This window comes from Mesoplodon bidens, assembly GCF_964165515.1.
Source record: "Mesoplodon bidens genome assembly, chromosome: 8".
NCBI classification, from domain to species: domain Eukaryota; kingdom Metazoa; phylum Chordata; class Mammalia; order Artiodactyla; family Ziphiidae; genus Mesoplodon; species Mesoplodon bidens.
In genome coordinates this window covers 60,415,408-60,443,188 of record NC_138165.1, presented here as the reverse complement: position 1 = coordinate 60,443,188, position 27,781 = coordinate 60,415,408, and the positions used below count along the sequence as shown (strand labels likewise).

General features: G+C 36.5%; 1 protein-coding gene across 11 annotated transcripts in view; it reads left to right on the top strand.

The window, feature by feature from the left end:
- Positions 1-27,781, top strand: part of R3HDM1 (R3H domain containing 1) — a 114,236-nt gene that overhangs the window by 51,019 nt on the left and 35,436 nt on the right. For 9 of the 11 annotated variants that reach the window (XM_081241591.1, XM_081241596.1, XM_081241590.1 and 6 more), the window contains 4 exons: positions 1,599-1,883; positions 7,388-7,511; positions 19,561-19,715; positions 24,412-24,563. In XM_081241591.1, coding sequence (XP_081097717.1) covers positions 1,599-1,883; positions 7,388-7,511; positions 19,561-19,715; positions 24,412-24,563 — 716 coding nt within the window. The remainder of the gene's footprint in view (positions 1-1,598; positions 1,884-7,387; positions 7,512-19,560; positions 19,716-24,411; positions 24,564-27,781) is intronic. The other 2 variants (XM_081241595.1, XM_081241592.1) reach the window with 1 other exon arrangement.

Sequence of the window (27,781 nt, the reverse complement as noted above, 5' to 3'; positions counted from 1 at the left end):
CAATAAGTGTTAATTTCCTTCCCTTTAAATGAATCTGCCTAACCACCAATATACTTTTCCCAGTGATGCTCTTATTTTTCAGACTATATGGCCATCACATTTTGAAATCGCATCCAGGTTAAATTATAAGCTATATCTTAAAATCACTTGCCACTTTTTAGAAATGTTTTGTTTTGTTGGGGGTGTTTTTGTTTTGAGCTTGAGGCGACCTTATTTACCAGCCTTGGCTCTGAATGATTTTCAGAAATCACTTTCAGTCTGAAAAAATGAAATTTTGCCAGCGTTGAGAAGGTTGACAACATTTTTAGAAATACCATAAAAGCCTCAAAAATGTTTTGGAAAAATGGCAGATCATTGGATTAAGAAAATGACTTTTTTTACCAAGATGACTCTGATGGTAGTATATAGTTATCGTATCTCTTTTTAAAATATTTGGCCATATTATGTTGTAATTACAGCTAGTAGGTATTTGTAAGTATATTTTCCTCTTCTGAAACTATTCATTGAATTATATGAATAGTGCTAGACTCTGTCAGAACAACCATTTGGGAAGAGTAAAGCCATATATTTTCAGTCACTAAGTCAGGTTCCCTTTTTTTCAGTCCCTTTATCATCTCCATAGCCTTCATTTACTTTGCAAAAACCAGCAGATTATAGAAATTGCAGACATGTCAACAACTTTGATCTAACAACTCAATTACCACAATATTTTAAGTAACTTTTTTTCAAATTTTCCCTCTTAACAAAATATGGTACATATTGTCGCCAATCTGTGGCTCCTTGGGAGCAAGGGAATGCCTTTTTAACCCCATTATCGTCATATCAGTGATATTATGTAGACTAGTCAGAATTGATCCTTACGCTGTTGAGTCAGAGAAACATTTGTCAGATGGCATATAAATCGTAACCCTTTCTTGGCTGTGCACCTTTTCTGGCTCTCTTAAGTAGCAAAAGCAGTAGGAAACTGTCATTTGGATTATATCTGTCTAACATCTGACTTAAGGACAAACACTATGGAAGAGTTTATGACCAAATTATTGTTGAGAGATTAGAGTGTACATCAGGGAGGGTAGATTTTATATATTTTATTTCATTTCTGCTAGTATATTTGATTGTTAGGTATGGGAGGAGATACAGAAATGCATAGAACCTGAATCTCGCCTTCTGGGAAGAAGGGCAACGATTTAAAGTAAAGAGTAATTAGTACCATGCGTTGCTAGACTCCTGGTCTTCGAAGTCCTTTCAGAAAATGTTAATTGTATAATATAAAAGGGTGCCTTTAGTCTTCATTTAAATAGTGTCTTTTCATTTTTTTATTGTGTAATGTTACACCCTACTCTTTTCTGCATGCTATACATTTCCGTTAGATATATTTTATAAGTAATTTGCAATGATAGCATTGTAATAGTCCTACCTTGCTGCCTTAGACTTCTAATTTTCTTGAAGCTGTTCTTCTATTAAGTCATGTCTGTTGTAGATACATGATTTCCGTAATATATACTACTGCAACTCTTCTTAAAATATCTGAAGTATTTTTCTTTGATAAGTTTGGTCTATGTATGGAAAGCTTACTGATTTCTGACTTCTCCCTTTTTTAGCAGGACAACCTTGGGTCTCAGTTTAGCCACATGAGTCTTGCCCGCCAGCCATCTGCAGATGGTTCTGATCCTCACACCACCATGTTCCAGTCCACTGTTGTTCTTCAGTCCCCACAGCAGTCTGGTTATATCATGACAGCAGCCCCTCCACCACCGCCGCCACCTCCTCCTCCTCCGCTACCACCTGGGCAGCCAGTCCCTACTGCTGGCTATTCTGCCTCTGGTCATCCTGTCAGCCAGCCTGTGCTCCAGCAGCAAGGATATATTCAACAGCCCTCTCCACAGGTACATTGCTTTTTCATCTTTTCTCTCCTGTGGAAGCCTCTCATTTAAGATAACTTTTAACTTTAGAGAGCTTATTTTTAATTTCGCATGGATAGGATTTGTGAGAACCTGTAAGCAAAGCTTGTAGTCATCTTTTGGAGATTTTCAAGTGCATGCTAGACAACTACATGACATGTAGACACTTCAGTTGGAGGGTTACATTATGTGATCTTTGAGTTTCCTTCTGACTCTGAGAGGTTTCTTTTGTTCTGATTAGCTTAAGAGAAACACAGTAAAGTAAATGCACTATAAAAATAAAATGATACATTTTAAGAAGAGGTAGATCATTTTGGGGAAAATTAACATCTTAACACCATTGAATCGTCCAATGCACGAACATGTATCTCTCCATTTATTTAGATCTTCCTTAATTTTTTGTCAACAGTATTTTGTAGTTTTCATCACACAAGTGTTACACGTATTTTTTTAGTATATCCCTAAATATTGAATGTTTTAAGGTGATATTCTAAAGGAGATTATTTTTAAATTTTATTTTCTATTTGTTCATTGCTAGTATGTAGAAATATAATTGTTTTTTATATACTGATCTTTTATCCTGTGGACTTTCTAAATTTGATTATTCGACATATAGTATCCTTTCCAATCTATATACCTTTTGTTTCTTTTTCTTGCCTTATTACATTAGCTAGGAGCCCTAATGTTGAATACTTTCAGCACAACAGAGGGAAGTAAAAATCTCTAGAATCCATGTATTAACTTAAATATAAGTTTTGAAAGTACATATGCTTTCCTTGTTTCCAGCCATAAGGGTAAGCATTCAGTCTTTCATCATTAATGGTGATACTATATGTGGGGTTTTTGTACAATTTTCTAATATTCCTAGTTTGCTAAGAGTCTTTACCATGAATAGATATTAATCTTGTAAAAAAATTTTTTTGGCATCTATTGAGGTGATCATGTGGGGTTTTTTTCCCCTTTAGTCTACTTATACAGTAAATTACTTTGACTTTTGAATGTTAAACTAACCTTTTGTTTCTGGAATATACCTCACGATATATTGTGATATATATATCATGATATAGTTATCTTTTTTATATATCACTGCGTTCAATTTGCTAGTATTTTCTTATGGATTTTTGCATGTATGTTCATGAAGGATATCGGTCTGTAGTTTGCTTATAATGTCTTTTTCAGGTTGTAGTACCCAGGGTGGTACTGACCTCAAAACGAGTTGGATAGTGTTCCCTCCTTTATCTTCTAAAGGAGTTTATGTAGAATTGGTGTTATTTCTTCTTGAATATTTGCTAGAATTGCACTAATGAATCCATCTGGACCTGGATTTCTTTTTCAGGGAAGGTTTTTAAATTATGAATTCTTATTTTTTAGTATTAAATAGATAAAGGGCTGTTACAATTTCCTTTTCATTTTGGATCAGATTTGGTAGTTTGTATCAATTTCATTTGTGTTGTCAAACGTTTTGGCATAAAGTTGCTCATATGTAATATACCCTTATTATACTTTTAGTATCTTCAGGATCTAAAGATATTAGTAATTTCAGTCTTCTTTTTTCTTTTTCCTTTATTAGTTTAACTAGAGGTTTATCAATTCTCTTGATGATGTTAAAAGAAAAACAACTTAGGGCTTCATTAGTTTTGTTTATTCATTTTCTGTTTGAACTGTTACTAATGTAAGGTTTTTTTGTTTTGTTTTTTATAAATTTATTTATTTATTTATTTTTGGCTGCATTGGGTCTTCGTTGCTGCACACGGGCTTTCTTTAGTTGTGGCGAGCGGGGGCTACTCTTTGTTGCGGAGTGTGGGCTTCTCATTGTGGTGGCTTCTCTTGTTGCGGAGCATGGGCTCTAGGTGCACGGGCTTCAGTTGTTGTGGCTCGCGGCTGTAGAGTGCAGGCTCAGTAGTTGTGGCGCACGGGCTTAGTTGCTCTGCAGCATGTGGGATCTTCTTGGACCAGGGCTCAAACCCATGTCCCCTGCACTGGCAGGTGGATTCTTAACCACTGTGACACCAAGGAAGTTTCTCTATGACTTTTTTGACCCATGATTTACATTAGAAGCTTGTTAATTTCCAAACGTTTGGGGCTTATGGTTACTGATTTCTATTTTAGTCACGTGGTCAGGGAATCTACTCTAAGATTTCAGTGTTTTGGAACCTGTTGAGTCTTATTTCATGCCCCAGCATGTAGTCTCTCAGGGAATGATTTGTCTGTACTTGAAAAGAATTTGTACTCTATCATTTCAGTGTTTTGTGGTTTTGTTTTTTTTTAGATCAAGTTCACATAATGTAAAATTAACCAGTTTAAAGTGAACAATTCAGTGGCATTTAGTACATTCACAGTGTTTTGCAACCATCACCTATGTCTAGTTCCAAAACATTTTTATCACCCCAAAAGAAAAGTTCATACCCATTCCCCTCACCCCCCAGCCCCTGGCAACCATCAGTCTTTATTCTCTATACAGAATGGATTTACCATTCTGGATACTTCATATTAATGGAGTCATGCAATATGTTATATTCTGTGTCTGGCTTCTTTAACTTAACATAACGTTTCAGGGTTAATCCATGTTGTAGCATGTATGAGTACTTCATGCCTTTTTATGGCTGAATAATATGCCATTTTATATATATACCACAATTTGTTCATCTTCAACCATTATTGAATTTGAGATGTTTCCACCTTTTGCCTATTGTAAATAGTGCTCTATGAGCATGTAGGTGCATGGATTTTTTCGAGTATCTGTTTTCATTTCTTTGGGTATATACGTAGGAAAAAATTACTGGATGATATGATAATTCTATGTTTAACTTTTTGAGGAACTGCCAGGTTGTTTTCCATGGTGTCTGAACCATTTTGTATTCCTACCTGCAGTGTATAAAGGTTCCAGTTTCTCCACATCCTTGCCAACATTTGTTATTTACCATTATTATTATTATTATTATTATTATTATTATTGCCATCCTGTGGGCGTGAAGTGGTTATCTCATGGTTTTGACTTGCATGTCTGTAATGATTAGTGATGTTGATCATCTTTTCATGTGTTTGTTGGCCATTGTCAATCTTCTTGGGAGAAATGTGTAAGTCCTTTGCCTGTCTTTAAATCAGATTGTCATTTAGTTGTTGAGCTGTAAGAATTCCTTGTATATTCTGGATTCTAGACCCTTATCAGATGTGTGTTTTACAAATATGTTCACCCATTCTGTAGCTTGTTTTTTCACATTTTTGATAATGCCTTTAATGTATAAAAGTTTTTTTTTATTTGGTGAAGTTCACTTTATCCATCTTTTCATTTTGTTGCTCATGCTTTTGGTGTCATATGTAAGAATCCTTTTCCAAACCCAAGGTCATAAAAACGTATCCCTTTTTTCTGCTAAGAGTTTTATGGTTTTAGCTCCTATATTTAGGGCATTTATCTCTTTTGAGTTAATTTTTATATATGGTATGAGGTAAGGGTCCAACTTCATTCTTTTGCATGTGTATATCTACTTATTTCAGCATTCTTTGTTGAAGATACTTTTTTTTTCCCGCTGAATAATCTTGGTACCCTTGTCGAATATCAGTTGACCATATATATAAGAGTTTATTTCTCAACCCTGGTTTTTACACTGTTTATATCTTTAGCCAGTACTATACTGTTTTATTACTGTAACTTTCTCGTAAGGTCTAAAATCAGAAAGTGTGAGTCCTCCAACTTCAATCTTGAAGTCCTTGAAACCTATTCTATCTGACTTTAATATTAGTGGCTTCAGCCTTCTTTTGATTAGCACTTAAATGATATGTCTTTTTCCATCCTCTTATTTGCAGCCTTTAAAGTATGTTGTTCACATACAGTATATAGTTGGTATTTGCTGATTTATTCAGTCTGATTGGAGTGTTTAGTCCTTTTATCTTCAATATATCAACTGACATGGTTAGATGTAGGTATGCCACATTGCTATTTGTTTTCCATTTGTCGTATCTATATTTTATTCCCGTCTTCTTGCTTTCCTTCCCTTATATTATTTGAAATCTTTCAGGGTTCTGTTTTATTTCTTCTATTGCCTTTTTGTCTACAGCCCTTTGAATCTTGTGCTTAGTTGTTTCATTAGGGACTATGATAGGTATCTTTAGCTTATCAAAATCTACTTTGAGTTCATATAAAACTCCAAGAAAAATGTACTATTCATGTTAAAAGTATAATTCCATTTACCCTCTCTCCATTGTTTGTGCTATTGTTGTCATATATATTGCATGTATATACATTATAAAGAAAAATTTGATGTTATAATATTTGCCTTAGTAGTATCCTTTTTTTTTTTAATTAGGAGAAAAGGAAGAATGTATTATTTATACACATCACACATACTGAAAAGTATAATAATGGATTAGATCCGAAATCAGGATATATCTATTGCTTGCTGATACCTCCAGGAAAAATTAAGGGATCACATGTATATTGTGTCTAATGTTTCAAAAACAGAAGAATATTACAGAAAATTTAGGCGACTCTTGGCTTATAACTGATCCAGGAATTCTGTGCTTGGCTGGTTTCCAGATGAAATGGGCACTCTTTAAGATTTCCACAGATCTCTGGTCTTTTAGAAGTAACCCAGTCAAATAAGCAGAACCTAAGAGAACCCGTGAACCTAATAAAGTTAACACATACTTCCATATCACTGGATTAATTGTTTATTCTTCACCCCAAACCAGATCAGATTACTTTTAGAGAAATTCACAGCTGATACAGATAGCTCTGGAGGGAAAACTAAATCAAGATAGTCTTATTGGCATTTTTTCCAGCTTTATTAAGTATAATTGACAAATAAAATTTGTATTGGCCTTTTAATTTGCATTAGAAATATGAGAAAAATTAAAGAATGGAACCAGTGCAAGTGTGCATTAGTGTAGGAATGGATAAACTGGCTTATTTATGTGGTGATTGCTGTTCAGCAGTTAAATTGAATGAGCTAGCGATTTGTGCTTCAACCAAAATGAGTCTCAAAAACAATGTTAATTGCAAAATAAGTTCATGAAGTTATATAGAGTACCATAAATGTACATTTTTAAAATTCTCAATAATTGTATATATGGATAACAGATTACACACACACTAGAAGCTTAAAAACATTTATGGGAATGATATATACCAACTTCAGGATAATGGTTTTTCTATGGAATATAGAGCAAAGGAATGTTGGAGTGAGCCTTAAGCTATTTCAGTAGTACTTGGTAAAAGAGAGAAAAATCTGAAACAAATATGCCCTCAAAATTTGAATCTACTAAATCTGATTGGTGGGCAAATTGGTAGGTGTGTTTTGTTATGTATACTGTATGTTTGAAATTAAAAAAAAAAATTTTCAGGTAAATTTAAAGCTAAGAGAATCAGTTTTCAGATGATTACTATTTGGGAGAATTATTACCCATTACACTCCAATGTTCCTGGTAGGAAAAAAAAAAATTCTGCTGCAAGTAAAATTGATTTTTTCTTTTTTCCTTAATGCTTATCCTAGATGCCAGCCTGTTATTGTGCTCCAGGCCACTACCACTCCAGTCAACCTCAGTATCGCCCAGTCCCTTCTGTCCATTACAGTTCACATCTAAACCAACCACTGCCACAGCCTGCACAGCAGGCAGGTGAGTATGTGAGGTTAGGAATTCTTAGCTTTCGGTATTGCTGTTTTTTCATCCTGCTTTTATTTCAGTCTTACTGTTAAGATACTGCCACACTCAGTCTGTCAAAGGTTTCAGATAGGTGCATACCTATGAATATGCAAACCAGTGAGATGAAAAGAGTGGGCCGATCTTAGCACCCTCCAGGGAATACCACAGTGTCAGGTTTCTATACTAAAGAGTTGGGAGCCATAATGAGAAGATTGTACCAGGTGAGCAGCTTCCAGGTACTCACTGCCATTGTAGCTGAAGCCTCCTCTACAGCCTGGTAATCCACCTGTGGTAAACAGCAAAAGGCACACAAGGCAAGTTAAGATGTCTGCTGAACAACTAACCAAAACAAGGACCAAAAAAAAAAAAAAAAAAACAAGGACCAAAATGACCTCAACCTTTGGTTGAGAACTCTAGCCTAGTGGAGATATTTTGATGTCTTAGTCTCCGGAGGAGTGTCTTAAAGGAATGAAGTTCTTACACATCTTTTTTTGTGTTCTGTTTTGTGGTTGTATAGTGAAAGTTGTTTTTAAACCAAATGCAGTCTAATCCTAAGCATATCAAACATATTAAAACTGAAAAGATAGTTTTTCTTTTGCCCCTTTCAAATTTTCTTTAAGCATTCAGTGGAAACAACTGTGATCTCAGTATAAAAGCTACCTTACTAATTTGACTGAACTCATTTCTCTCTATGCTTCCCACTTACATATGTACTTCTGCCCCAGATGTTTAATAAGGTATTCTTTTCAGCCTTTTATAACTCTAGGTGTTGAAGGAGAATTTTTATTGGTTTCTTTGAAGCCTTTTTAGCTGCTTGTCGCCGTTTAAAGGTGCTCAGACTATGTCAGCATGATTAGCTGAGGCCACATAACCCTCCACCTCTACTTACGCAGTTTCTTGCTCTTGATAACGTATGGAACTCTTGAGGGGTTCCACAGTTTCAGGAGAAAGACATCTGCACTGGGCGGTCTGATGAGAAGTGTTCTTGTCTCTCCTCACTTGTACAATCTTCACTCATCATTGTGACTCATCAACTTCCTTTACCAGATATTAGATCCCCCAGCAGGGGAACCTCCAGGTCCTCAGTCTTGCTCTCAGGAGTTGTCTTGTACTCAATGTGTAGGTTTTTCCCTTTTTCATGTTACTGGCCTTGTATTGTATGTGTGACTAATGTTCTTCCAAAGGATGTTGAGTATATACAATGGTCATTTTGGCCAACTTAGAATTTGTCCTCTGTTCCTGAACTTTAATAGTACATTCCACTTCAAATAACCTAAACTAGCATACTCTCTAATTTTGAAAGGCATCAGAAGCTGTCCTTTATACCTGGGCACATTGGTGATGACACTGCTCACTAACTTTAAATACATTGTTGTTTTATTCTAATAGAAATTATTTCCTAAGTTTTCCTGGGCCTCCATGACTGACTTTTCATATCATAATTGTCATGATTTTTTTCTTCCAAAATTACAATACAGATTACAGCTTATGTTATGATAATAAAAAAAATTGTCTTAACTTTCCCCATTCAAATACCTTGCGTGTGACTAATTAACTTATTAGTTCATTAGTACACCCTATTAATGAGGCAGGCAAAGAAACTTTGTTCTGCATTTGTGTGGGCTTCTTAGTTCCGTTCTTTTTCATGGCAAAATTTTTATTCCTCTCCATTGTCAAACTGCCTACAAAATTAAAACTTTTAATTACAGGTAGGACCAGTGTGCTCATGCAAATGTCTCTCTTTCAAAAATATTCCCACTTAATGGACAACAACTGTAAATGCCACGCCTCCTAATTCAGGGCCAAAATATCTACATGACAGGTGGCATATGTTTATCATCAGTGATGTTTCAGTTGTGGGGTTTTTCCTAATGCTGGTTATGGTGAGAAGGAAGGAAACAATAAGTCAGATTGCATCTAGACAGTAGAGGCACAGAAAAGTGTGTGTGTCTGAATGACTTTTGACATTGTGTTTCACTCTTAAGAGTCAGTCATAATATAACACTTTATAACTAGAGTTGGTTTCATGTCATTCAGTTTGAAGAATAGAAGAGAAATAAATCCTCAAAGCGCCCTTACATGAAAGCGAAAGAAATGCTGTTATGCTAATAAGTAGAAGAAAAAATTTCCCTTTAAAGAAAAGTTCAGTTGTGCCAGTGCCACGTATTGTGTTGGTAATTATACTGAACCTTTTTGTAGAATTAGTAGGAGTTGGATGATCATATAATCTAAAGATTTTTTTTATTGTTAGCCAATGGTTATTTTTTATGTCAAACTTTACAGAAAAAATGTGCATTTATGTTTGTGTGTCTCCTAACAGAAAAGTAAAATGCACTGGGAAATGGACACAGGAACTTTTTGTTCTGATTTTCTGTACAGATTTATAGCAGTTTCTTTCTCAGTAATTTACATTTTTATATGCAAACATCATACTTTTGGGATTTCATTTTTTATTTTTTTTCCTTGTAATATTTCTCTACATTCCACCATCCCCATCTGATTAAAATTAGAAATAATTTGTTACATCCCTTACTTTTCTTTTTCTTGTCAAATAACATTTAGTCAAGAAACATATTGTTTTATTACATAAAAGGGTGAAACTAATAATTCAGCCAAATGATGAAAGCATTGATAGACTTGGAACAATTTTTTTTCACTGAGGTACATACAGAAAAATAATTCTTAAATGTTTGTATATGAATCTAAAGAAATTTCGCCCTAAATTAACAAACCCAATTGAGTCAAATATTCTTAGATCAGGTAGGGTATGGGCAATAGAAATATAGGATTTTCTGTTATTTTCCCTTTTGGAGGCAGGAAGGAGGTTGGGGAAATATCTCAAGGATAAAATGCCTTTGGTCTTCCATGCAAGTGTGTACCAGAGAACTGCAGTAGTTGTTGATCTCCTTGACAATAAACCCATCTATTATGGGGACTGAATTGAAATCAGTACGAACATTACTGCTGGGGAATGAATGTACAAATCCTTTGTTATGAATGTGAAACTACTATGGTCATTAAAACAAGGTTGAGTCAGCCCCTGTCAACAGAAGCAGAAGAAATTCTGGCTACATAAGGCCTTTTGGACAATGTATTATATAACATGAAAGAAAACAAAATAGGAGTCAAATCCTGACAATCCTTATTTGTATTTAAGTGGTATTAGGTGTATCACTTAAAGCCTCCGGGTTTCCATTTACTCACTTGCAAAGTAAGGGAGTTTTACTGTATCGTCTGTTGAAGCCTCTGTGTACTCTAAAATTCCATGATTCTGTGTGTCTGTCTTATGTGAGTCATTTCTAGTTCAGAAAGGTGGAACATTGGAGAATTGGTTTGTAGTAGCTTAGTGACATACTGTCAAAACTGGAGCCATACAAGCAGAGATTTCAAAAGATCTGGTTACTTGCCAGCTGCAGTAATATGGATTTGTTATCTTAACCCTTTATCATAAAATTTACAGCTTGAATACTATGAAGTATACTACATATAAGAAGCTTGGTATACTATTAAGAAACTTTTCCTGCAGGTAGTAATTGTAGCAAAGGTTTTAGGTTTATAAGGCCTGGCTGTTTTCTATGCAGCTGCTTTCATTCTTATGACTCTTTTGAAAAGTTTGCAGCTTCACCATATATGTTGAATATTTTGCAATAATTGGCCTTGTTCCTGAGCTGTTGGATTCGGGGCCGTAGCACTGTCTGAGAGGTTTACATTTCTCACAGTGAACCGGTCTCTTTTTCAGCTGCTTCCTGGCTTCTTTTTACTCAGGTTTCCACTGCCCTTTTTTTTTTTTTTAATGCTGTATTAAAGTATATTAACATTTGCTTATATTTTCCATTAATTGTAATGCCTTTTAATCATGCATCATACTCAGAAATAGGGATTTGAATTTAAATGACAACCTTGGCTTAATATATTTATCTTTTAAAAATTCATGAAAGCTATTGCTTTAATTTCTTTTCCAAAGCAGATTTGAATGGCAGATTAATTTTGATTAGAGCTTTTCTTAAAAGTTTAATGTCTTAAGCATGCCAGACTCATTAGCGAAAGTCAAATACACCTCTTTCCCTGTTGCTAAATAACTTTTTAGGAATATTATTATGCATGCCATTAAATGGACCTAAGACATGTAAACGCATTTGAAGCTATTTGAAGGGATATAATTTAATTTTTTTCAAAACTGTGATATTGTATGCATGTGGGAAGCAAAATGACTTCATAGAACTAAATATCATTTTAGTTTTGCAACCTCTGTTAAATTCAAAGATTATCAATGCATTTATACCTTTAATCTTAGCTTTCCAACCAGCAGACTACAGTAGGGTCCTGAAGAACCACAACCACAGGAGGAACATTTCAGGTTAAATAGTCTGTAAGGTTCACAGAATACTGGCAGCATTGCAGGGCACAAATTTAAAAGTAACCAGGGTGTAAAAGGCAAGCAAGGAAGAAAGGGCCCTATTGGATAAGTGGAGGGGTGATATTGATAAGAGATTTACTTATGTCAAATAGGGACTCTATCTACACAATCAATTTCTTTACTGACAACTTTTGACTTGAGTAATAGGAATTTTGTATTTATATTGCTGGGTGGTAGCCCTGACTATCCTTGTTTTTTCATTGATTCTGTAAACATTTCTTAGCATTGCCTGACCAGCGCAGACTTAAACATTGTATATTACCTACAAATCCACCTATTTCCCTTTTCCCTTCTCCATTATCCTGCCGCCACTGGAGCCAAATGTATCTGGTAAGTACCCATAGATTTTCCTTGAGTCGTATTCCCTCTTCCACAGGACTGTCATTTAAATAGCTGTGAGCTATAACCTCTGTGTGGCTGTTTTTATTAGATTTGTTTTTTATGTTTGTATTTATGTTTATTTCAGGCACAGAAGTAGGAGAGCAGAGGGTGATAGAGGAGAAGAATAGCAAAGATGTTCTGGCAGCTGTGTGTTCTTCCACATTCACCTAACAGACTATCCTTAGTTGAACTTGCCTGCTCACTAGAATAGTGCCACAAACATAAGACAAACCAGATTACAAACTTGAGATTTTGGTGATTTGGAAACAGTTCTCACAAACTGTCTTGTAGATACCTAGTTACAGTTAAATTTAAAGTTGGCAAAATGGCTCATCCAAAAAAGAAAGAATCTACCCTGACAGTGCTTCTGCTGTACAAGTTCAGTCTTGAAAAAATTTAATAATACTGTTAAATGGAATAACCTTAGATTTATTAAATGGCTGTTCTGACTAAGCACTTCTTCAATTTCTATTATTATCTTTCTGATTATGTCTAATCCGTATTATTAAGAACGCTTTCCTTTAACACAAATGCTATTTCAGATCACCTGTATAAAAAAATAAAACTAGCCTGTTAAAGCCAGTGCAATACTTTTCTGCTGAGCACTGTGTTTCCTTCTTGCTCTCTGTTGAAGTGAAAGAGAGTTAAAAATAGAATATTCTTTGGAGCCCTCCGGGTAAGAGCCTGAGCCATCAATTTATATTGTCCTAGTTCTCTCAGCTTGCAAAATTGATTGTGGTTTCCTCTGAAAGTGCTGGAAGAAACGGGATAATATTGCAACAGTGCAGTCCTTTAACAAAGGAGAATGTCGGTGTTAAATAATACCTTATATTGAGATCTGGGTGTTTATTCTGTTGTTTGGTATCACTTAATATAGGCATTGCTTGCTTTACAGAATAGATGCTATCCCACAATACTCACAAATTTCTATAAAAGATAATTCTGTTTTCCTCTTACACCCAGGTTGAATCCAGATACATCACAGGAAGGATTTTTTTTTTTTTAATTATGATGTACTGAAACACACTTTATTGAGGAAAGAATAATTTAGGTAGTAGCCAAGTTGGGGATGTACTGAGTGTCAGAATACTGGAAATACTCTCCTTGTAGCATTTTTCAAACATAGTGGTACTTTTCATTCTCTAGGAATCTACTTTACCCTTCCTAATCTTCAACCTTCTCCCTCTTTTCCAGATCATTGGATTTTTTTCTCATACTTGGCAGTCTTCAAACTATACTTTTGAAACTATCAGAGCTATGTCCCTCCCTTCCTTTGGTCTGAATACTTAGATAATGAACCTGAAGCACAGTGCCACTTCTCTAATAAGTGCCACTTTAACAGTTGATGCTCTGCAGCCTGAATGTTTAAACACAGGTTTAAAGCAACTTGAACAGTTCTTTAAGATGTAAATTTTATTAAGCAAGTGTGCATAAAGTGAGGCATGTCTGTAATTACATGGTCCTTTATGTTGCTAATAAACTATTAATGATTTTGTCTTGCATAAACAATAGTAAGGGGCTTATCTTTAATTGGATTAGTAGAATGATGTTGTGCATTGTCTTTTTTAGTGCTTTCCAAGTGAATATTTCTAGTTTTGCCTGTGATTATAGTAACTTTAATAATCAACATAGATCCCATGGTCTTATGTCATTCAAAAAAAGTCCAGTAATCGTTTTGCAGCATTTAATATCATGTTCTTTAGAGAGTATACTCTAAAATTATATACTTTGTAACTAGTTGCTGGACTGTTGTTTGTTGTAAGTATTGGAATGAATGATCAAACATCATGACTTCTTGAAAAACTGTTCAGGTACTTGTCCTAATGCCAGTAGAATTTCCTTCCTGGGATACCAGCCATACAATGTATCAAATGTTAAATGATGCTTTTTGCTGGTTTTTTTGTTTTTTTGTTTTTTTAAGTTAGAAAGATTCCTCAGCCCCTGACAGCTTCCTGTTCAGTGTGGTTCAAACCTCAAACCTGGTGGGTTTTCCTGCCTGGAATGTAAAAATGAATGTAAAGCTTATTCAGTATGTAGAAAAGAGCCATTGCTTCACAAGAACTTGAAGAGCTCACCCCTGTTACAGGACATGCCCCTTTATATACACAGTGACCAGGTTAAAGCTGACATTGCCCCATTGGTAAAAGCTCACTTCTTGGCAAAGCAGTTCAACTTTATGGAGAGGAGAGCCACATTTATGAAAATTCTGCTGGAGAAATCTTCTGTATACTCATCTGGAATATGGCAGGAGAGTATACATTTTGAGTAAAGGCAGCCTTTGAGGTAAAATAGCAAAGCTAAAACCTAAAGAGGAACATTGGAGATTGACATGGAAATGCTCAGGCTGAGTGAGAGATCCAGACCAGGGAACATGGAACCTGAAATATGTCACCATTTGAGCCTCTTCTTCCCCTTCCCAGTTGTTTTATATACATATGAAATCTTATTATAATGAGACAAAGAAATGTAACCTTGAAATAAGGAGGTCACAAACCATGCATCTTGGAAGTAGTGGAAACTCTGTGACACCTGGTCTTGTTTTCAGCCCGGAAGTGTGTATAGCTACAGTCTGGACTAACTGCTCAACAACCTTTCACTCTTAATTCTGTTTTGGGTAACAACACTTAATACTCACAAATAATCTTCAAATGAAAAAAAAAACTTTCCTGGTTGATTGACTATTTACAATAATTCTTTGTTTTCCTATAATTAAATTTCTGTTAAGACTTAGACTCTGTTTAACTTTACTTCTGTTAAACTACAGTAAAAGTCTTCATTAACCAAAATTCTCAGAAAATGGAAAGAGGTCAGGTGTTTAAGTGTTCTGCTTATTTGAGCAGTATTACTGTAGTACTCTTTCTACTCAGCATTTTTCCCTGAGAAGAGTAAAGTTTACAATCAGACTACTATGTGCAAATCCCAGCTACAGCACTTAACAGCTGGTAACCTTGGACAAAATGTGAACCTCTCTGTGCTTTTGTTTTTTTTCATCTGAAAAATGGAGATAGTAAGACTTCATAAGATTGGGAGCACTAAAAGAGTTAGCATGTGAAAGTGCTTAGAACGGTACCTAAAACCTAGTGAATGTCATGTAAATGTCAGCTACTATTGCCTTGTGTGCTATCAAAGAAATGATAAGTATGTAGTATTCTAAATGAAAATGCTTAGGGATTTGGGCTAAATTTGTGTTTGGGTTGGGTTGCAGAATGGAAACCAGAAGCTGACATAATTTGTCCTAAAATACTTAGTCTTTTTGTCTTGTAATCTTCTTGACACATGCCTTCTTCCTAAAAGGCAGTAGAGAGTTCAGATCAGCTGAGTTTTTTTCTCATCCTTTGATTGTTAACTTGAGGTCTAAATATGTTCTAAGAAAATTTACTTAAATGCTTCCTTCCCATAGCTTTGTAAAATCCCTATTGATTAGCTATGGAAACATTGCATGGAGAAAGGTTTTGAAACAGAATGTGTCATATGGTCCATTTCTATAAACAATGTAAGTGGGTATGTATGTTGCTATCTATGCAGGGAAAATAAGGCTAACCATATATACAACATGTAAATAGTGATTATCTACAAGTGACTGTTACACAAAAATGTTTTTTTCCACCCTGACTTTTTCCCTTTTTTGTATTTTCCAAATTTTCTTCCATGAAAACCTATTTTATAATCAAATAAAGCTTTTTCAGAGGTGTTTTTAATGTCCCTTTTTCCCCAGCAGTGTTCAAATTAAACCTTCATTTCAAGCTTTACATATTAGATATAAACTAAAACAGTTCTGTTTTTCCTTATCAAGTAAACACTTTGAGGTTAATTACATGAAATCTGTGATTCGGCTGCTATGCATTTTTTAAGGAGAGGCATAATGAGTGATCCATGATTCTAGACTGAGGTGATTTGTATTCATGGGATTAAGTTTCATTTTAATGAAAAGGCAAATATGTTTAACCTTATTATATAAACATGTTATCTTAAAACTTAAGTACTGCTTTTGCTATCAAAAGCCATTCACTAAACGTGGACAGTGAGAAACTGGCCATTCATTCTCAGTCAGCCTGGTTTTGTGTAGAAGCATGTATTATTTTGATTCCATTCTGTTAAGAATATGTTCTTCCTCGCTGTTTATTTAGTAAGTATAAATATTAAGTGCCCACCTTTTTGGCTTATTTGCTTGATAACCGATATGGATATTTTGGGGTTTTTTTCCTTTAATGGGGTGGGTAGGGTGTTAAAAGCTTCTAACCCTGCCCTTAAAAAGCACACCATTTCTATTTTGGGGTTTTTTTAAACGTGTACGCAAGCCATGAGAGAACAGTTAACAAGAACAATTTTATATTACCTGTCGAGTTTTAAGAAATATGGAATAAGGCAATGAACAAAATTATGAGAAGATTAATAAGAGAGCTTCTTAGGAATATATTTTCTTTTAAAGTGTTTGACATTCTTATTTTTATTAGCTCCACTTTATTTAAAAACATGTTCCCAGTTTATTTGTGCTACATCTGAATGAAGTACTAATATTAGTTAGTTTTTCTACTTTCACAATCTTTAAAATCTGGAACCTCTTAGTAGTTCTCACTGCTCTTCTACTTGTAAAATCTCTGGTTCTCCACCAATATTCTGCCTTCATCTTCCACTTTTCTTCCCTGTTCCTCAAACATGTTACTCATTTTTTACTTTTTCCAGATCTTTTCTTTAAGTCCAGCCTCATATGTTACTTCCTCTGTGAATATCAACCAGGATTAACTTCTCCCTCTTAATTTCATAATGCCCTGTTTATTCTGCTATTCTGTTATGGTGTCATGGCTAAGAATGCCTAATTTCAAAGATAGGGACCGTGTTTCACTCACCTTTTATCACCCACCAGGCACGTCGTGAGCTCACAGCATCTTTACATAATCGTTTATGACAAATGAGGTGTTAGAATCAGATGTTTTAGATTTTATGTTATGTTGCACATTTTCAAAATGTGATGTTTGTGTGGAGATTTATATATACATTAGTAGGAATGGATATTAGTGGAGTTAAGTTTACATTAAAGAATCTAAAATACCATTGGAAATTTATCGGTGCAAATTCCATGATGTAGTGTCCAGGTGATGCTACATTAGACCACTGTGTCATGAAATCTATAGCTATGTATTGAAGTTTTCTGTCTCAGATTTTTTTTCATAAGAGGGAGTTGCAGGCAGGAGTCAAACAAGGTGAACCTCCAAATACTGGCAATGAATAAAATACAAAAATAGTTTGAAAAACACTTGAGTTTCTTAGGGGGACATGACTAAGTCAAGGTATTTAAGTCACATTATGTTACAGTGAATTCTGCTAGGTGGTCACATTTTTCTTTTTAATTTTAGTGGACTGTAATTCTGACAAGTCCATTGTAAGAAGTTACTTTCCCAGTCTATAAAGAGCTGAGCCCAAATTCTGACCCTGCAATAGATGTATGTGTGGGTGTGTGGGTGTTCAGAGGTGGTGTTTCCAACACAAAAAAGGGTCTTCACATCCCATTTCCATTCCTGCCCTTTCTTTTCCTAGGGGTGGAAATGTGTCAGTGTATGTTTTGATGACATTTGGACTTTAGAGTACGAATTTGAAATACTTGTTATTTGGTAAACTGAAGATAGGGTTGGTTGTTAATTATTAGGCTAAGGAGCAAGAAAGAAGCTTCTTTACCACCAGATTTGAGGACTATAGGAATTTCACAGGGAGAAATGTTTCAGAAACAGCATATTACCAATCACTTTATTACACATAAGGACCATAATATACATTTTTTGGGAAAGCTAGATTGGCGAGAAGTCATTTGAAACATGGCAGTAAAGCACTGTTGCCATAGAAATAGCATCATTTTATAAAACCCTTCACTATAACTGGATTTGTACTTGATTTTTACTTTGTTGTTAATATGTTGCTTAGTTACCGGATATGTTTTGTATTCATATCTTTAGAAAAGGTTGATGCTAGAATTTATTCAATTATTTAGCCATTGAGTGGAATCATTGAGGCTTCCAGGCAACTGCAGTGATACCCTTGTCTACAATCAATACCTGAGATGGGATCTTTGCCATTCCTGTTGCTTTAGGGATTAATAAGGATGGAGATGAAAACTTGATATTTATAAGGTAGCAGAATAGATTTATGGTGCTATCAGAGAAATCATTTCGCTGACCTTTAGTTGTGGAAGTTTGTATAGGCAGTGCCATAGTTTGGTTTATCTTTGTAGAAGCTTTTTAGATACCCTGATTAGAAGGTCAGTTATTTATTTTTATCTGGTTTCTTTTTTAAAAAAAAACAAAAAAAGGATTTGTGGTAGTTTCCAGTAATTTACATAAGTCTTGAGCTAACTGGTTTACTTAAAGGAATCCTCTTAGAGTCAGGAGACACATATTGTACAATTCATATTCACTACTCAAAGCTTATCATTGTGGATTCTTATTTAAATAACTGATAAATTCACTTAATAAAAGTATGTTTATACTCTTAACTTACTAGTTAAATTACCAACAGTGCCTTCAGTTTAGGAAGAACTGTCCCTTAGGTTTTTGATTTGTGAACTTTGGGCAGATTGCTTAACCCCTCTAATGATCGGTTTCTCTGTTAAGTGACCTTAATAATGTAATAAGGAAATAACCTTAAAAATTGCTAGGTAATTCAATTTTTCCTTGCGCCCTTGACACATTCCTAATATAAGGATTCGTATCTTAGTGTGGTTTTTCAAACATACAACTATTCTATAAAAGTGGTTCCCCCCTTCCATTATTTTCAGTCTCCAGAAGGACTAGTTCTACCACTACCAACTCAAAACTCTCCATTTTTTAACAAGAGGCCCTGCATTTTGCTTTTGCACTCGGTCCCACAAATTATGTAGCCAGTCCTGGCCCACAGAAACTATTTTTAATAACAGACTGTACTATACACTAACTAGTAATTGTGTATATAAACCAAGTCTCTGGCCCTATAAGTTTCCTCAACTGCAAAGGAAACCTTTGTACCCAAATTTTATTTGAGTGTTATTTTGGGAGGGTGGGGAGGGTAGCTGACTTGGATTACCTACATAGTAAACCTTTTAAATGTTGGCTCTCATAACAGAAGATTTTTGAGACTTGCTGTTTAAACAGAACTCTGTCATCTTAGAACACAAAGTACTTGCTTAAAATACAGAAACATACTGCTAGTGAAATAAATTAAATTCAAAGCAGGGTTTAACTCACTGTGCCATTACAGGTTATCAAGTTATGCCCAACCAGCAGCAAAACTACCAGGGGATAGTTGGAGTTCAGCAACCCCAGAGTCAGAGCCTAGTTGGTGGCCAGCCCAACAGCATTGGAAATCAGATTCAAGGAGTGGTCATCCCCTATCCTTCAGTGCCATCATATCAGGTACGTGGTCGCTCTTACCTGCATTGGGTAGAGGGGATTTTGAATAACTAAAATGTGTAGCTACATTCTTCTCCTTTTAATATGGGGACAATGCTTCTGTAATACATAACTTTATAGTCTTAAGAGTTTTATTAGTCATTGCAGCTTTGTTCTGTCCTCACTTATTGCATTATTCATTCACTTCATTAACTTTTAGAAAAAAATATCTGAACCATATTAATTTTGAGAAGTAAGTTTTTCTGACATTGTGTTTCCAGCTATTGAATACATAAGTATCAATATATGAGCAAGTGTCTTATTCTATTCTTCAGCTCCTTAGAAAATCTCTTGAGGAGAATGGAATGGGAGGGAAAAGTAAAGGTAGAGGTAGGTATATGAAATAGAGTACAGATTATAAGTCAGTGTTTATAGAATAGAGAAGGATGTGCAATTTCCCATGCTGGAACTGAGCTTTTTCCCCCTCACTAAATCAAAAAAAGGAATAGTATGTCATGTATTGAAAATGTCATGGATTTTAATTTATAGTTCTAAAGTAGAAATACCTACTGTTTCATGAATAAGTCAGATTTCTTTAGCCCATCTATGGCACATTTCCAGAAATTTATTTTACCTTCCTTTACCTTTCTGGAATAACCTGCGAGTGAGTTTGTTTTATTAGCCTCATGGTTTCCCATAACTGACTCGAATGTTAAGAAATCCAAAGGCCAGTGTCATTCATCTCAACAAGGTAAAAATAATCTAGCTGGGAAGATAAATGTACATCTAAGCACAGGTCAACAAATTGGTGATAATATACAGATCACTTAACTGAAGGAATTATGAAATATGGCTATGCATATGTTAGGGACTTAATACAGAGGTCTTCTAGAAGGGTATAAACCTTTAATTAGCTCTTAAAAGAAAATTATGGGCATAAATTAGTTAAGGCATTCTGAGGATGGGGAAGGATATGAGCAAAGGAGGTAGCATATTCTTGTAATTCCAGAAAATGAAAATTGTAATTAAAATGTAAAATGTGGAATTGTTGAGGACTTTTGAGCACTAAGAATATGTCTACTTTTGAAGCCCCTTGATAATAGAAAGCAACTAAGGAAAAAAGAAGATACATCATGAAACTAGATTTTATATCTTTCTTTTCTCTCAAATCCTCCATGCTTTTACTCCAGTCCACCCTGCTTAAGCCGAGGCCCATGAGACTGCCCATCCCCTACTTCCTCTGTAGCTAGACATTAGACAGGATCACCACCAAGCCAGGAACTCTCCCTTCTCAAGGACCCTGGTCATGCTACCTGATCTAGTCTGCTGAGCATCTATTAGATGCCCAGACACTGTGTAAATAAGATCTCCCTTGAAATATAAGTTTAGGGACTTCCCTGGTGGTCCAGTGAATAAGACTCTGTGCACCCAATGCCAGGGGCCCGGGTTCAATCCGTGGTCAGGGAACTAGATCCCGCATGCATGCTGCAACTAAGAATCTGCATGCCGCAACTAAAGATCCTGCATGCCAAAACTAAGACCCGGGCTTCCCTGGTGGCGCAGTGGTTGAGAATCCGCCTGCCGATGCAGGGGACATGGGTTCGTGCCCCGGTCTGGGAAGATCCCACATGCCTCGGAGCGGCTGGGCCTGTGAGCCCTGGCCGCTAAGCCTGCGTGTCCGGAGCCTGTGCCCCGCAACGGGAGAGGCCACAACAGTGAGAGGCCCGTGTACCGCAAAAACAAAGAAACAAACAAAACTAAGACCCGGTGCAGACTAGACTAAATAAATAAATAAACAAATAAATAAAAGAAAGATTAGTTTAACACTGGAAAATTAACTGGTGGATTAACTATTAAAAATATATAAGTTTGGGCCTCCCTGGTGGCGCAGTGGTTGAGAGTCCGCCTGCCGATGCAGGGGATACGGGTTCGTGCCCCGGTCCGGGAGGATCCCATATGCCGCGGAGCAGCTGGGCCCGTGAGCCATGGCCGCTGAGCCTGTGCATCCGGAGCCTGTGCTCCGCAACGGGAGAGGCCACAACAGTGAGAGGCCCACGTACCGCAAAAAAAAAAAAATATATATATATATATATATATATATATATAAGTTTAAAATAAATTACATCCTTGTTAGTGTAGTTTTTAAAAATGGAGCTAGATACTGAAAGTGTTTCAGAGCTAAGACAGTTGTTATCATTTCTATAGCATACTTTTTTTACAAGTTATAAATTATTTTCTCATGGTATTTCATGTAATCCTTCCACTGGGTGAATGATTGTGAGATGTATTGCTCTGATAAGCAGTGAATGACAGGCTGCTTCATGCTTCCTACTACATTTGGTTAGATAAGCTAGGTAGTAATAAACTGTCATCTAAAAAATAAACCCGAGGGAATTCCCTGGCAGTCCAGTGGTTAGGACTCATTGCTTTCACTGCCGAGGGCCTGGGTTCACCCCTGGTCGGAGAACGAAGATCCTGCAAGTCGTGCATCACGGCTGAAAAAATAAAAATAAAAATAAAATTTTAAATTAACAAATAAATAATAAGCCTGAAACGTCATCTACTCAGTAGAGTATATTCTGCGGCTGTACATTCTCAAGTACGGTTTCCTCTCTTTTGGTACTTCAGTTTTTTTTCTTTACCACTAGTTACAAATTTATTCTGTAGCTTAAATCATCTAGATTGAGTTGCCATTCTTCCTAGATCTTTCATATACACTAACTTAGATACAATCAGAAATAATTTTAGGATGCCACACTGCCTCAGTAGGCAAAAAGACTGAAATATATTTTGTCATAAAAAATTGGATAAATCAAACCAACAACTTTATCTTTGCAGCTGAGCCAAATTGAAAGTAGTTTAAGAGATTACTGTGTATTTTGAAAGGACTAGTTACATTTTAGAAACATGTTATATAGGCAAGACTTAGAAGTTAATCATCAATTTATAAATCACAGAGCCCAGGTATAGAGAATCATGAAGTGGTTAAAGAACTAAGGCTCTGGAGCCAGTGGGCATGGGTTCAAACCCCGACTTTTCTCCTCACTAGCTGTACAACCTTGGGCAAGTTATTAACCTCAATTTTTAACCCCTTCTATAAAACAAGGATGATAAAAGTAACTTCTTAGGGTTGTTAGGAAGACTTGGTGTAATGATATACATAAAGTTCTTGGAACAGAACCTGAACATGGTAGTAAGTACTCGGTAATGTTAACTTTGATTGTCATCACTGTTACTACTGTTACTGTCATTGCTACTACTGTTGCTGACATCATCATCAGAAGCTTTTACACAGGCTTTATTTACCAAAATCATTGTAATGCAACTAATGTGGTGCACTTGTAAATTACAAAACCATTTTGCCATTGTGGTTTCTATTTTAGAAACTGTGGAAACTAGAGAAATGAATCCATTATGTTCATGTGTTGTTTTTGTTTTTGTTTTTAATTTATTTATTTTTGGCCACGTTGGGTCTTCATTGCTGTCCGCGGGCTTTCTCTAGTTGCGGCGAGCAGGGGCTACTCTTCGTTGTGTTGCACAGGCTTCTCGCTGCAGTGTCTTATATTGTTGCGGAGCACGGGCTCAAGGCGTGTGGGCTTCAGTAGTTGTGGCATGAGGGCTCAGTAGTTGTGGCTTGCGGGCTTAGTTGCTCCACAGCATGTGGGATCTTCCCAGACCAGGGATCAAACCTGTGTCCCCTGCATTGGCAGGTGGATTCTTAACCACTGCACCACCAGGGAAGTCCTGATTATGTTCATGTGGTTTCTATATAGATGAATGTGGAAAACAGAGGATTGAAAGATCCACTGTTCATCAGATGCCTGCTGTGCTAGATCCTGTAAATGGAGATTATAATGGAGATAATACCCCTCCTGAGGTGGAGGTGGCATCCTTTTTTTGCAGATAATGAACTCTGGGGCCTCAGAATCTGAGTTAAGTCGTTTGCCCAGTGTCACATATATAGTAAAATTGATTGAGTCAGTATCACATCTAGATATCTTAAGCTTCAGAGCTCACACTTTCTGATCCAGTGTATCTCATTAGTACCCTATCTGAGTTTTACTTAGCTCTACCTGAGGTAAATTTCATTACTCTTTCCATGTGAAAGGGTCATCCTTATTTGGAAACCTTCTTTTTTAAAATAACTTCTGGGACTTCCCTGGTGGCGCAGTGGTTAAGAATCCACCTGCCAATACAGGGGACACAGGTTCAATCCCTGGTCTGGGAAGATCCCACATGCCGCGGAGCAGCTAAGCCTATGCACCACAACTGCTGAGCCTGTGCTGTAGAGCCCGTGAGCCACAACTACTGAACCCACCTGCCACAACTACTGAAGCCCGCACACCACAACGAAGAGTAGCCCTGGCTCCCTGCAACTAGAGAAAGCCCGCGTGCAGCAACAAAGACCCAACGCAGCCAAAAATTAAATAATTAAATAAAATTTTAAAATAAAAAATAATAAGATAACTTCTACTTTGGGATATGAGTCATAACTCCTAGCCTACTGTACTATTGATAAATGCTAACCGAAAACAATAACCAGCTAAAAAGAACATTGAAATAAAGTGGTAATGCTGTAACTAACTTATCAGGACAGCCTATTGGCAGTTTTACCTTATTCCTAACTGCTCACACTTGAAAGTTTATGGAGGCTGGAGACATTAACATTTGCAAGGTTTTAAAGAATGTTTTTGCCTTTAAATTGCCTTTCAAATTTTAGGTTTCACTGCCTCAAGGTTCTCAAGGAATTGCCCATCAGACTTATCAACAGCCTGTTATGTTCCCTAATCAGTCTAATCAAGGATCTATGCCTACAGCAGGAATGCCAGTTTACTATAGCATCATTCCACCTGGTCAACAAAATAATTTAAGGTGAGTATGAATAAAAAGCTTAATCTTATAGCTCCTCATTGTTTATCAGGATTGTGGTCTGTTGCTAATTTTAAAGTTGCCTAAGGGGCATTACCTGAGATCATTCTCTAATCTAGAATAGAAAAACTACAATACAATCTATTTATCTAACATTTCTTTTAACAAAATCAGTATAAGCAGGGCATTCCATATGTAAACCAATGGAGAATCAAGTTTTCTCTCATGTGCCTGATGGTAGTAGGCCAGTCTCCTTTTACTCACCTAAGGGGAATCAATAGTTGGCCATAGATCTTAGAGTTAAGAGCGTTTATGTGTTAATATTTAAGGTTTTTGTAAGAGCCTGGGGAGAATGTATTTCCTGTGTATAACTTCAAGAGCAAAATATCTTGCTGGAATCGTTCTGGCTCTGGGGAGCTCCTTTTTCATCAGTAAGAGGAGGGAGGCATATGAGAAGCAAATGATAGTAGGTCTATATTAAAGCAAGTCGTGAAGTATTCCATTAGCTACTTAACTTGAAAGAACAGAAACTTCTCTGATAAGCCTAATGTGTTAAAATATATATATATAGTCTTCCTCTGAGTTGGGTACTTTTAGTCTGCTGTTCAGAGTGGATTACAGTCTTTCATTTATTCTCATGACATTTCTGTAAGGTTGCCAAAGTAGCCTTGGTGCTCTTTTTAATAAGGGGTCTGAAGGTAGGATTGCTGATAAGAGGTTGTCACCCAGTTATGGTTACAGATGGTATTTAGGGGTGAAGAAGGGGTTGCAGTACTTGCTTCATTGAATCTGCTTGGGAAAATGGGGACTTGACTCTCATTTTATTTGTTGTCATAAACACACATACATACACACCTGAGGAACTCACGTATTTCCTCCTCTCTGTGGATGCCACAAACTGAAAAGGCCCAGGCTTTTTTTTTTTTTTTTTTTTTTTTGCGGTACGCGGGCCTCTCACTGTTGTGGCCTCTCCCGTTGCGGGGCACAGGCTCCGGATGCGCAGGCTCAGCGGCCATGGCTCACGGGCCCAGCCGCTCCGCGGCATATGGGATCCTCCCAGACCGGGGCACGAACCCGTATCCCCTGCATCGGCAGGCGGACTCTCAACCACTGCGCCACCAGGGAGGCCCAGGCCCAGGCTTTTTAAACAACAAGTTGGTTGAAATCTCACAGGCAACTTCGGAGTTTTATACAATGATGAGCCCCAGCTCTTTTGTGGTAGAGCTGCTGCACAGTGAAAATTTAAAAAAAAATTTTGGGGGGCCTCACTGTGCAGCACGCAGGATCTTAGTTCCCTGACCAGGGATTGAACCTGCGTCCCCTGCAATGGAAGCACGGAGTCCTAACCACTGGACTGCTAGGGAAGTCCTGAAAATAGAAATTTATACTGTGTTAAAATTTCCCATTATTTTTTAAAGCCTTCCAGGTGATTCTTCTGGCAATAAGAGTTGAGACTCACTGACCTATGCTAACCAGCCCTTTTTTTCATCTGTATGCTTCAGCTATGCACTAGTCGCCATAACCCAGTAATATTTTACACATTTGCAAGAAAGTCATAATATCTGTCATTGTAAAATTTCATCTAAGACCCAGTGTCCTAAGGTTAAAACTGTGTTGATTACTCCATACCAGCAAGTATAATAAATCTCAGTTTGTTCAAAGGGGGAAAGTATATCTTAAACTCTAAGCTATAGGGTCCTGATCCAAACACTCATGTTTTTACTAAAACATTACCAGATTATAAGATTTCTATAAGAACACTAAGTGAGCCTTTGTTCTGAAAATTATCTTCCTTAGCTTGAGTTGCTTAGCAATCCATTTTCTTGTGGCAGCTCCTTATGCAGAAAAGTGGAATTTGAATTATCTTTACTTTCAGCTCAACCAGTCAGTTATCACTGAGGCAATTTTGTGTTTGGATTGGATTGTGTTGTTATGTGTACTATGAGGATTTAGCCTGATACAAATCATGTGTCTTGTCACTTTCAGCAAGCCATGTACCAGTCAGGGAAACTAGTTTTACAACAAATCATGGTATTTCTGTCAGTCTGTGATGTAGAGAAAAAAACTAATTTCATTCCTACAGTCTGCAAAAATGGGCCGGCTAGTTGGATAATATTTTCAAAATGCTCCCATTTGGGGTTTTTTTTCCTCCTGTGTTACCATTTATTTTCCCATTTTTATCTTGAAACTCAAAAGGAGAATATACTTTTGTCTTTGATCTGCAATCTCAAAGGGCTAGCATACAGAGAGGGGAACTTGAAGAGACTGTAACCTTTATTTTTCAGAACTCTAAAAAAAGGGCTTCACAGAATCTTTATGAAATAATGAAAAAGAAAACCTACTTCTAAGTCTTTTTCCCTTTTCTATCTGCATAGTCTGTTTTTCCTCATTTTGTAAACTACTATTCCTCTAGTGTCCCCTTTGTCCTACTTCTGGAACCGTCTTGGATTCATTTAATTTCTCCTAAACTTCTAGTTTTGCATTTTGGTTTTTTGTTTGCCTCAGCCATCCTTTGAAATAATTGTCAATAACAAAGTCTCAATCTGAACCACATGTTTTAGTGAAATTTTACTTCTGTTGTTATTAAAAGGGAAGTTGTTAACACTTAGCCTAGAGAAATAAAATGTAATAAGAAAGTTACTTCTGGTCCTAAAACATTGCCTTTTCAGAATGTTTATTTTCTCTTCATTGGATATAACAGCTTTTATTTATCAGCAAAATTAATTAGTAAATTAAGTTATATGGACAAAAATAATGTTAAGTAGGAAGGGAAGAGGATGCTTATAGCTATTCCATTTCTTGTAAACGCACCAAAAATGAGTGATAATAGTAATTTTTTAATATAAATTTATTTATTTTTGGCTGCATTGGGTCTTTCTTGCTGCGTGTGGGCTTTCTCCACTTGCAGTGAGCAGGGGCTACTCTTTGTTGAGGTGCGTGAGCTTCTCATTGCGGTGGCTTCTCTTGTTGCGGAGCACGGGCTCTAGGCGCACGGGCTTCAGTAGTTGTGGTATGCGGGCTCAGTAGTTGTGGCTCACGGGCTCTAGAACGCAGGCTCAGTAGTTGTGGCGCACGGGCTTAGTTGCTCCGCGGCATGTGGGATCTTCCCGGATGAGGGCTCGAACCTGTGTCCCCTGCATTGGCAGGCGGATTCTTAACCACTGCACCACCAGAGAAGTCTCTATTTTATTTTATTTTTTATTTTTATTTTTTGGAAGTCT